Source organism: Epargyreus clarus, unplaced genomic scaffold (genome assembly GCF_041222505.1).
Source record: "Epargyreus clarus isolate Ecla_fem2 unplaced genomic scaffold, WU_Ecla_fem_2.2 ptg000034l, whole genome shotgun sequence".
NCBI classification, from domain to species: domain Eukaryota; kingdom Metazoa; phylum Arthropoda; class Insecta; order Lepidoptera; family Hesperiidae; genus Epargyreus; species Epargyreus clarus.
Genome location: NW_027332239.1, coordinates 15,282,012 through 15,293,889, shown reverse-complemented (window position 1 = coordinate 15,293,889; position 11,878 = coordinate 15,282,012). Strand labels below are relative to the sequence as shown.

The 11,878-nt window shown below is 44.5% G+C and overlaps 1 protein-coding gene across 2 annotated transcripts in view; it reads right to left on the bottom strand.

The window, feature by feature from the left end:
* The window catches only part of mgl (low-density lipoprotein receptor-related protein megalin), a 224,568-nt gene that overhangs the window by 17,002 nt on the left and 195,688 nt on the right, over nucleotides 1-11,878 (bottom strand). For both annotated transcript variants that reach the window (XM_073091679.1, XM_073091681.1), the window contains 14 exons: nucleotides 11,412-11,520; nucleotides 10,803-10,969; nucleotides 9,831-10,085; nucleotides 9,122-9,298; nucleotides 8,218-8,471; nucleotides 7,483-7,752; nucleotides 5,466-7,071; nucleotides 4,780-5,039; nucleotides 4,272-4,424; nucleotides 3,757-3,907; nucleotides 2,935-3,121; nucleotides 1,036-2,321; nucleotides 853-957; nucleotides 177-516 (listed from right to left, as the gene is read on the bottom strand). In XM_073091679.1, coding sequence (XP_072947780.1) covers nucleotides 177-516; nucleotides 853-957; nucleotides 1,036-2,321; nucleotides 2,935-3,121; nucleotides 3,757-3,907; nucleotides 4,272-4,424; nucleotides 4,780-5,039; nucleotides 5,466-7,071; nucleotides 7,483-7,752; nucleotides 8,218-8,471; nucleotides 9,122-9,298; nucleotides 9,831-10,085; nucleotides 10,803-10,969; nucleotides 11,412-11,520 — 5,320 coding nt within the window. The remainder of the gene's footprint in view (nucleotides 1-176; nucleotides 517-852; nucleotides 958-1,035; nucleotides 2,322-2,934; nucleotides 3,122-3,756; nucleotides 3,908-4,271; nucleotides 4,425-4,779; nucleotides 5,040-5,465; nucleotides 7,072-7,482; nucleotides 7,753-8,217; nucleotides 8,472-9,121; nucleotides 9,299-9,830; nucleotides 10,086-10,802; nucleotides 10,970-11,411; nucleotides 11,521-11,878) is intronic.

The window sequence follows — 11,878 nt, the reverse complement described above, 5'->3', positions numbered from 1 at the left end:
AACGTATTTTTAAAGGGCATCTCCTTTGTTTACATTTTGGACATCTAATTATGAATCGGACTATAGTTAGTTACATTTTCGTTTACTTAGCAAAATGCTTCGTATTAACGAAACAGGCACGGGGGTCTCACCCTTCATGCTAAGTATTAACGAAAGAGTGACGTGGGTCCGCTCACCCTTCGGTGGGATCCAAGCAGAGGCTGCGCGGCTTGGCGACGGAGGCCTTGCTGCCGTCGTTGGCGAGCACGACGGCGCGGTACTTGACCTTGCCGTCGACGCGCACGAGCTCGAGGTTGCTGGCGGCGCGGTTGGCGAGCAGCAGGTTGCGGCCGAGCCAGTCGAAGGCCAGCGCGGCCGGCGCGCCCACCACGCCCGTGTCCGCGCCCAGGAACTCCGCCTTGCCGCCGCCGCCGTACGGCATGCTGTACACCGTGCAGTTCTCCTCGTCCTCGCCCGACACCGCCTGCAGCCAGTACAGCATGTGCCCCTGCCGGTCGTAGTCCAGCTGAACGCCACCTGGAACGACTCCACGTTAATCTCACGTTCGTCTCTTAGATTGAATAACGACCAGTAGATTTCACACCAAGCTGCTAGTCCGCTCTGAATATAAAAACGATTCGCGACATAATTTAGCAAATTGTAGATATTAGCGGGATTAACACAACGCGGAACCCCCCCCGGCACCCTCCGTTGTCGGTTCTCGCCCACGGGTCATAGCTGCGTTAATGTGTCCTTACGTTGCTGCGGAGTGTAGGCTTATTCGACCGAATGGGCTCTCTGAATGACACATACGCACACTAACTTCGGAGCAAACTTTAAGTTTTGCGCGGACTATAACTTTGCAAGCATTACCTTGAATTCCAACAACGGGTGGCAGCTGACCGGCTCTGCCTGATCCATCGGTCGACAAGTCAATAATTTGTGATCCCTTCAGCACCATCAAGTATGATGTTTCCTCTGTAAAATGAAAATATTCAGAATTACGTTCACATGTTCCAATATATTAGGCATACTATTAGGGAACGAAATAATTACCTTCAATACATTTGCCATCTGGCAGCAGCTTGAATCCAGGTTTACACATGCAAGTGTATCCAACTGTTTTATTCGGACTCAGCAAACATAGATGTTGGCAAGAATCCTTGGTGCACGGAGAAGCATACTGGGGCTGGAGAGATGGATGGTGCACGTGGATCGAGAGCGGCTGCGATATTAAGTGGGATACGACAGTTTGGTTGGTGCCCATGAATTTGTGAGCCGATAACACCCTGTTTAACTGACGATCAGTCCAATACAACGTATCTTCGAACAGTGTCAGAGAATGTGGATGTAGAAGATAGTGGCTTCCGGCAAGCACTTGTTGTCTTCCTGAACCGTTATAGTAGCAGAAATCAATGAAGTCCAATTTAGAGTCGGCGAAATAAACTCTTTGCGTTGCTGTATCTAGTGTTAGTCCATTGGGCCAGTAGATTTTGGTAGTAATAATAGCCATGCGTTGCGTTCCGTCCATGCCCACTCTTTCGATACGAGGATTTTCTCCCCAATCGGTCCAAAACAGCCATCTTGCATTTGGTGCAGGATCTAAGCACATTCCTCTAGGCTGAGTAATGTTTCCACTTAAAAGAGCTGTTCTTGCACTACCGTCTTCCTTGGCTACTTCTATCGTATTCAGTTTGCTGTCCAGCCAGTAGATATTACCTCCCACCCAGTCATACGCCAAACCTTCAACTAGATCCAAGCCCGTGGAGATAATCACCCGCGGTTCACTACCACGATCTAACCTAGATATTTTCTTCAACTTCATGTCGGACCAGAATATAGTTCCCGAGTGCATGTCTGACGCGGTCGCTACGACGTTTTCAACGTTAATCGGTACTCTTTCGAGTCCCTGCTCGTTCAAGTCCGCCACTAAGATGGAATGCCTGTTCGAAATGATTAAGAAGGCACTGGAGTGATTGTTCGCCTTGCAGGAGTGCTTGTCGCCCGCCAGCTGGTAGCCGTCGACGCAGCCACAGAAGTATGAGCGCTTGGTGTTGGTGCAGGTCTGCGAGCAGAGGCCGGGCGGGTTGCACTCGTCGATGTCCTTGCAGGTGAAGCCGTCGGGCTCGAGCTCCTCGCCGCTGGGGCAGAGGCACATGGCGCCGCTGGGGGTCTGCTTGCACTGGTTGGAGCAGAGCCCCGCGCGGTGCTCGCACTCGGCGAGGTCGCAGCCGGGGCCCTCGTCCGCGCCGTTGGGGCAGTCCGTGCTGTTGTCGCACACTTGCGTTATGTTCACGCACCGCCCCGTCACACCGGGGCAGGGCCACATTCCTGATGGACACCTGTAATATTAATTTGTCAATTTAAGCCAAGCACAAATATGGCGCGTGGAAGAAATAAGTATATTGTATGCTTTATTATCTTAGTATTTAATGATGACAAAAACTCTTACATGGTCCTTAGAGACATATTTAAAACTTAGATACAGTTCATAATCTTTAAAAAAAATTACAGTATATTATGAAAGATATCGTTTTATAAATAAACCTGTTAAGCTATTTATCCTCTTCTGTTTGTCATCCGATTTTCTTTTGTTTCGATTTGTTCGATAACAATTGACGAATTTCAGTGTAATTATTTTTTGTAAAGATTACGTTAAGGCTAGTTCATATACATAAGTGTAGATATCTCACTGCCCTGTAATTGAAGGAAGCCCTGTAATTAAATGGCTTAAGCGGCCGACAAATCTGTCAGGCATTTAATTAATGGCTGTCATGGTGTAATTTACGTGGAACAATGTCGACATGCGCAGTTAAGTGGTGCAAAAAATACAAAATCCAAGTAAAACTGCGTAGAAATATAGTTTCATTCGTAAATGATCTAAAAACTAATTGTAAACGTAATCTTTACTAATATGTGTTTAAAGATAGAAAAGACAAGTGTCTCGTGTGTGACCTGTAGACGGGCGGCTTGCAGGCGAGCTCGGCACTCTCGTCGCTGCCGTCGCCGCAGTCGTCGCGGCCGTCGCACACGTAGGCCTTGAACACGCAGCGGCCGCTGGCGCAGCGGAAGTGGCCCGCGCCGCACGCCGCCGCGCCGCACGCCGCCGGCTCGTCCGACAGGTCCTCGCAGTCCGGCGTGCCTGTACAAGCAAACAGAGATACGTTGTATTCGGATCTTTTTTTAAATATATGGAGTAACAGACGAGCATGCAGTCCACATGAAGGTAAGTGGCTACTGCCGCCTGTAATCTGTAATCAACTCCAGATAGGATTAGATATTCATGTATCGGAGGTCGGCCACAGATACGCCGCTAGGAAAATACAATGCTGCGGGTGTCTTACAGAAAATTATAACAAGTGTTTTTTCAATCGTGTAGTTGCTGTTGACTAAAGTACTTTTTAGAGCCTCTTAAAACATAGAGTAGTAAGGGAATTTAAGTAGGATGGAAGATGGTTCTTGTGCTCAAATAGAAATTGCGGCGGACCCAAGGGCACCTTCAGGAAAGTACAGACGTAGTGAGACGTGTGTACTACGTTTTTCACATATAGGAAAGAATTTTATGAAACAAACATTTATAGATAATTTAATTGAAATACATCTTTCTTGACGTTTGGAATAAATGATGAGAATATTTTTTTTACAAATCCAACTAGTTTTTAAATTGACACCATGAAATTGGTCATAATATGTCGTCGCTGCCGTCGTTGCTATTCGGGATGCCGTCGCACTGTACACTCCTGCCTCTGGCGGCACTGCACTGTACACAGCACTCACCGTCGCAGTACCAGGTGCGCGGGATGCAGATGCCGGACGCGGCGCACTGGAACTGCTTGTCGGGCGCGCACTGGTGCGGCGCCAGCGCGGGGCAGCCCGCCTCGTCGCTGCCGTCGTTGCAGTCCGGGATGCCGTCGCACTTGTACGCCTCCTGGGAAACGTTACCGCATCACATTAATATAAAGACTACGAGGTCACTTCAAAATTACCAGTACAATAAGGTATATGGTGTTTCAAACATCTTAGAAAGTATAATTTATGGTTTAACAGGCAATGTGTTCAAATATATTTCTAATATTGTTACTGTTGGTAGTATAATTGTTACTTTTCATCATTAATTAAAGATTTCCAGTAAAAAAAGGAAAGCAATAACAATAATTCACTATGAAATCATTAGGCGTTTTACAAGGACTTACCTCGGGACCGCTACTTTTATTACTACTCTTAAAAGTCAGCTTTTTTATAATATTTTTATAGCATAGTTTTATAGCAATAATAATTAAATTATGCATTACCTGTACACACTGCTTCAGATCGGCACACTTAAACTGACTAGCGAGACACGATACAGGTGGACAGTCGGCTTCATCTTGTTTGTCGTAGCAGTCGTCGTCGCCGTCGCACACCCAGGATGCAGGGATGCAGTGCCCAGTGCGGGGACATGTGAACTGACATATCAAATAATTAGAATTGCATAAATATCACACTCAGTGTACCCATAAACATGCTATGTAATTGCATACTTAAAGATAAAGAGCAAAATTTTAACATTTCTTAAATTACATTTATGAAATGAAGGAATATAAGGTACAACCAATACCTATAAATAAACTTCACACATGCGAATATTTAATTAATAAAATATTTGGCTTGCTATATAAAATAAATTACTACTAGCGGACATCAACAGAAATAAACAAATTCAAGAGAAAATTATAGAGAGAGTGCAGAAGTACAGATGAACACAAAATAATTACGATACAAAAGGAAAATATGGAACTTTACATCTAACGGTCAACTCACTTGGAAGTAAGCACACGTCTTCTCAGCGCAGTGCGAGCCCTCGTCGGAGCCGTCGCCGCAGTCGTTCTCGGAGTCGCACTTCCACGTGTTGGGCACGCAGCGCCCGTTCCCGCACTGGAACTGCGAGGAGCTGCACGTCACGTTCACGCAGCCCGTCTCGTCGGAGAAGTCGCCGCAGTCGTTCTCGGAGTCACATTTGAACGTCGCGGGGATGCAACGACCGGATTTGCACATGAATTCCGATGCGCTGCATGTCGTCTCTAGAAAACAATCGACGCGTCCCCGTGTTATAAAGAGTAAGAAAAATATTAAAAAAAAAGAAATTAAGGGAAATATAAATGCAAGTTTATTACAAGAGGTGTAAAACGTAAAAAACAAGTTATAGGTCGGTGTGATATCAAAAGTAATCTCAGTAAGGTAAACAAAGGTATAATCCGCGCCAAACTGCTAGTCTGCTCTGAATATAGAAACTAGTCTCGTCGCAATAGTAAATTGCAGATATTGGCATAACTACGACAGTGCGGCCCCTCCGGCACTCGCCGCTGCCCGCTCTAGCCCACGGATACATAGTGTGCCCTTACGTTACGGAGTATATACTAACTAAACCTGAGCGCAACTACTTCAGAGCGGACTAGAAGTTTGGCGCGGACTATAAGATGGTCAATAATCCTGATAAGATAACTTACTCGTGCAGTTCTGTTCCTCGTCGCTGTTGTCCAAGCAGTCGTCGTCGCCGTCGCAGACCCAGCTCTTTGGAATACAACGCTGATTATTGCACGTAAAGTCCCAAGTGTTAGGGCATGCTTGTACCGGTGGTTCGGAGTTCGGATCAGCGATACAGTTGATGCTGTCTGGGGCCAGCTTCTCTCCGTATGGACAACCGCATTTCACAGTTAATAATTCCGTGTTGTTCCTCGGTATGGCGAAACACAGTTTCTGGCAGTTACCGTTGTTATGAGCGCAGGGCTGCATCGGGTCGATTTTCTGTATTTCTTCGCTGTATACTTTAACACCGTATAGCCTGTTCGTTTGCGGTTCTCGTACCATTATATCCTCTTGTTCACCGGTAAGCTTATGTAAGCGAACGATTGCGTCCAATCTCCAGTCGGTGATGTACATGAAGTCTTTGTGGATTACAATCGAGAACGGATGTCTAATAAGTCTTGAATTTACCGTCTTTACATCAGTGCCGTCGAGTTTCGAATGCTGAACGTGATCTAACAGAGCATCGCACCAGTACAGTCTGTCTTCATCGAAATCTATCGATAATCCGTTGGGCCAGCCTAACGTGACGTTTTCAAATACGAGCAAACCGCTGCCATCTGTATTAGCACGACTTATGTTCGCTGGGCGATCCCATTCCGAGAAGAAAATAAATCCTTTGTTGGGATGTACAACGATAGCGCGGGGCCTTTTAAGATCTTTCAAAAGCGTTCTTTTGTATGAAATGTGTCTCGTTGAGAGCACATTCAGTGTTCCTTTCCTAGAATCGATGTAGTACAGGTTCTTGGAAGCCCAATCCACTGCTAAACCCTCGACACCCTCGTTTTGCGAGGCGAGCACTATTTCTCTAGTAGATCCATTTCTATGAACTCTGTAAATAACATCTTGCAACACGTCCGAATAATAAATATGTTCGTCCCGGGAATCAAAATCTAATCCGACGAATCTCGCCCTTCGCGATACCACAGGAAGAATGGCATCACTGAAACCTTCGATAACCGGGTTTAAAACCTTGCCCTTGATAAACCTCTGCTGGGAATACATAAGGAACTCTTTCACGAGATCACAGTTTCTCAAATCCATTTCCAATCTATAACCAATGTTGCACGCGCAGCGGTACCCCAGGCCGCCGTTCTGCAAGGCTGTCACTATACACATTTGTTGGCAGCCACCATTATTATTTCCGCAGGGATTATTAACCGAAGTTTGTTTTAGGGAATGTATCACAGTTATAGCTTTGGGTTCCCTGATATCTTTCGTTTTGTATATGGCCTGTACACTGGAAGCTCCTTCGTATTTATTTACAGAACTGATTCCTTGCTTGGTGCTGTCCGACCAGTACACCCTGTCTTCGAATAGTGCCAACCTCATCGGCCTGGGCACTTGTTGACCTCTTAATACTAGGAACCTATGATTACCCTCGTAATCTACAGTCTCTATATAGTCTAATAGCGCGTCGCACCAAAATATTCTTCGAGCGATAGTATCTACTGCGATACCGGAGGCTTTATACGTTGCTTCGGATACTATAGATTTTGAATGCGTTCCGTCCATATTTGCTCTAACAATCTGAAAAATAAATTTAATAAAAATGTAAATGTCATTTATGTATGTCGTGTATTTTTATTACATAAACGTGTATAATTTTTTTATATAGTAAAAAAATAATGTAAAAAGCAGTAATAACCTAGTGGTTAAGAAACTCGACGAGGGGTCCGTGGTTCAAATCCCAGGCACCTCTAATTTTTCGAAGTTATGTGCGTATTAGAAATTAATTATCACTTGCTTAAACGGCGAAGACAAACATCGTAAGGAAACCTGCATACCTGAATCTTAAAAAGTTTTCAAAGGTATGTGAAATCTACCAATACGCACTTGGCCAGCGTGGTGGACTATAGCCTAATTCTTCTCATTCTGAGAGGAGACCCGTGCTCAGCTGTGGGACAGTAATGGGTTGATCATGATGATCGCTATACTCACTTGGCTGCTGTCAGCAACGAACATTAACCCTAGCGTTGGATCGAGCGCGATGTCCGCGGGGTTGGTGAGGTTGGAGCCGAGCACGACGGCGTGCCAGCGGCCGTCCAGCTCGAACACGTCGATCTTCTGCCCGACCGCGTCCGCCACGTACAGCTTGTCGCCCACCCAGTCCACCGCCAGCGCGACCGGCGCCCACGACCCCGCGATCGTGATGTCGTTGCCCACGTAGCTCGAGATGCCCGCTGGGACGTTCAGTTGCTGAGTGTGGATCTGGGGATGAATTAGGTTATTTTATTATTAAGTCATTCATGTCTCAAGATTGGTTACGAATATACTATCAGACTTCGAGCACTTGGATTAACATTGTGAACTTTAGAGTTTTGGAAATTCCCCTGGGACATAATTAATTTTCAATAATTGCACATGTATGTTCTTTTGAAAAGTCTTATGTCGCTGATCGACATTTGAATTTGTAAGAAAAATATTATAATTAAATTAGGGAATTACTCATGGTGAAGGAAACTTATGTCTGTAAGAGAAACTAATAAATTATATTACGATCTCATATAACTCGTATTTTTCATTGTAATTAAATTCTCAGAGGTTTATTTACAAGCACTGTGTATCAGTTATCAACTTCGTTATTATTAGTACGTGTTCGTCTGTACTGCATCTTTCAGCGATTTGATGCAGGCGATGTGTAGTTAGTAAAATTGAATATGTAACTCGTGTTACCTTCCTAGTCTTGAGGTCTGACCAGAAGAGCAGGTTCCTGCGGTAGTGGTAGTCGAGCCCCGCGGCGGCGGAGGCGTTGGCGAGCGGCGCGGGCGCGCGGCCCACCACGTCCAGCCGCAGCACGCCGCGCTCGTGCGCCAGCGCCAGCGTGGCCCCGCCCCCGGCCCCGCCCCCCTCGCCCCCCGCGCCGCCGCGCGCCACGCAGCGCCCGCGCTCCACCAGCGTGTAGCCCGGCGCGCACGCGCACGTGTATGCTGGAATATTAACAAGATTTTGTTTCCGTTTAATAGGCTGACAAGTTCGAATGGTTTTCGCAAATTGTGGCAGTTGTAATTATTTTATCTCTAGGTTAAATTAGAACAATATAAATGTTATTGTATGTTATATGTTTGACGACCCGCGTGACGGAGCGGACCTTGCCGGTCTGACGCGCAGAGGGTTCGATCCTCGGCCAGGCAAATTTCTAAATGATGAATTTAGATTTCTGGCTTGGGTCTGGGTGTTTGTGTATTTGTCTCTGTGTGTGTCCATAGCACCTACGATACACTACACTAGAATTCCCAGTTTGGGGCGTGTAGAAAGCGTTTAAAAGCGTTTATTTCAGTTCTCTAAATTAAGGCTTGTAACATATTATAATACATGTATTCTAAATATTAAGTACTATTTTGTATTGCTGAACAGCATAACACAAAGCCAAGGTTATGTCATAATCATTATCGTAAGTTATTCATTAAATACGGATAATATTTTAATGATCAATTTATATACATGAAATAAATGGCGCGTTAATAACTTAGATAGTAAACGTTTTTTAGTTATTCTACATATTCATCGCACAGTAAATAAATACAGACATTTAATATCACATACAAGTATATTGGACATATTAAAAAGCAATACTAACAGCCGGGTGTGTTAACGCAGAGCTGGTGGCACGGCCCCCACTCCTTGCACTCGTCGCGGTCGGCGCACGTGCGGTTGTCGGGCGCCAGCGCCAGCCCCGCCGCGCACGCGCACGCGCCGCCGCTCGGCGACGCCACGCACTTGTACTGGCACTCCAGCACCGGACACGAAGCGGTCGCTGGAATACACAATTATTTGTTATAGAAATGTCCATGTTGCACAACAACACATGCCGCCCCACATGTCCTGAATCACGCTATCAAAGTTCTACGAGTATAAAGCATCTTAATATAAAAATTATGGTTTCAAAACTAAAAACCACGCTAAAATTGTACAAGGAAAGTCGTGAGTCCTAATTCCTGATAATCCTGATGAGGTGAATGGCATCAAATTATTTAAATAATGTATTGTCATCGGTTCTTGATAATTGTCCAAAATTAATAGGATCTTTCAGAGTGGGTAAAATCGAATTCAAAGATTCCGTTACATACATACATACAGGTCAAGCTAATAAAAGCCCGGTAAAAAGTTACACTCAGCATGTTACAAGAAAATATCAATACTTTTAAACATGAGTTTACCAAATTTGAAAAATGTTATTAATTTCCAGATTTTGAGGATTTTAAATAATATCTAATAGAACCAATGTCCACATTTTACATCAGTAAGATTTCAAATGATAAGAAACTAAACATTCAAAAATGACTCACAACAAGCAGTTTCCTCATCGGCATTATCCTCACAATCCTTCTTGCCGTCGCAGAGCTGCGACCTGGCGATGCACTTGTGCGTGCCGCCGGGGCCTCCCTTGGGGCACAGGTACTTGTTGTCGGGGCAGGCGATGGCGGTGCAGTTGGCCTCGTCGGTGCCGTCCGCGCAGTCCTTGTAGCCGTCGCAGTGGTACGTCGCCGGGATGCACAGCGCATTGCTGCACCGGAATTGGCCGATGTGGCAAGGTGGGAAGCCTGGAACACATGAGACAGAAACACGTTAGGATATCATCGTCATGAACCCATTATTGTTCCACTGCTGGGTACGGGTCTCCTCTAAGAATGGGAAGGATTAGGCCATAGTCCACAGCGCTGGCCAAGTGCGTATGTGCGTATTGGTGGACTACACATACCTTTAAGTTTTTTTTTATAAATTTCTCTGATACACAGGTTTCCTCACGATGTTTCCCTTCAACGTTTAAGGAAGTGATAATTAATTTCTAATACGCACAAAACTTTGAAAAATCGGAGGTGCGTGCCTGGGATTTGAACCTTGGACCCTTGATCGAGAGGTCCAGTTTCTTAACCACCAGTCTATAGCTGCTATATATTACGAAAGTTAGGATATATTACGAACAAATGTGGCATAAATTATAATTAATTAATGATGTGATTTAAATTTAGGCAATATTTCATGCAAAAACTTAGCTGAGCTCTTAAATTTTCGATTACCTTTCTGTTTTTTAATGACGCTGAAAATCTCGTTGTTAGTATAATAAAATGAAATAAAAATGTAGGTTCTTCAATTAATGAAACTGTAGATTTCTACTGTGTAATATACTAAGTTCACATAAAAACGTGTGGCCTGAAAAGCTATATATTTAATGAAAGTGTTACATTTTTTTAAAATATATCTCCATAAACGAATGCCTTATTCTGTATAGTACTTTTAATATTTAATGGAACACTCACTACACGACGCCTCATCCGAGTTGTCGCCACAGTCGTCCTTATGGTCGCACTTGGCCGACACGTCTATGCACTTGTCGCCGGCGGCGCAGCGGAACTGGTCGAGGCGGCACGCCAGCGGCTCCCCCGGACAATCCTGCTCGTCTTTACCTGTTCTACAGTCTAGATACCTGGAAATGTACGATATGACATGAATGAGAGAGATTTTCAAATGCAATAAATCTGCAACGAGCGATGTTAGCGGGATAAAATAGGTACGAGGTAATTCGTACATTCTTTTGAGCCGGAAAACGTAATGTTACCTATAACACTACATAACGGCATGGATTCGGCAAATAACTACGGTAATGGACATTATATATCAAAGAATTTGTTAAGTGAAGCTGTCCACATAAAAGACTGTGGAAGACGTCCTCTATTCGTTGTACAGAAAAAAATATAGAAAATGAAAGTACAGGGAAACAGAATGTTGCGGCACACCTTCGAAGAAGATTAGATTTTGGAATAAAATGAATAAACCTCATGTGATCAATATCAATTTGATTCGAGGTTTTATGACCCCTCTTGATTTCCGAAATGCCTGTGTAGGACATGTTAAAGGCTAACACTCACCCGTCACATCTTTTCTCCTTTGGTATGCAGGGTCCTTGTGAAGACACCTTCCCCGTGCTGATACCCTCCACCCCGCACTGGAAGTCATCAGTCTGGCACTTTCGATACGCTGTAACAAAATATATTTTTTTAAAACAAAAAAGAATAAAGATGTGATTAAAAGTTCAAACAAAAGTTAACAATCTCGAGACGTGTTTAACCGTCGGAACCCGTTACGTGATGGACAGAAATATTCGACGTTCTTGTCAGGTGTTCCCCCAATAATCTGCATTGCAGAACGTAGTAAAGTGCGCTTCAAACCTCCCTCTATTATAGCTAGATGCCCGCGAGTGGCATCCACCACATCCACATATATAAGATTTGTAGGTGAGATAGAGATTGGAAATTAATATTAAGCCGATGCTAATTTAACTAGGTCACATTTAACATGAAATGACGCTAATCTGCATGCATATGCCACATTCAAT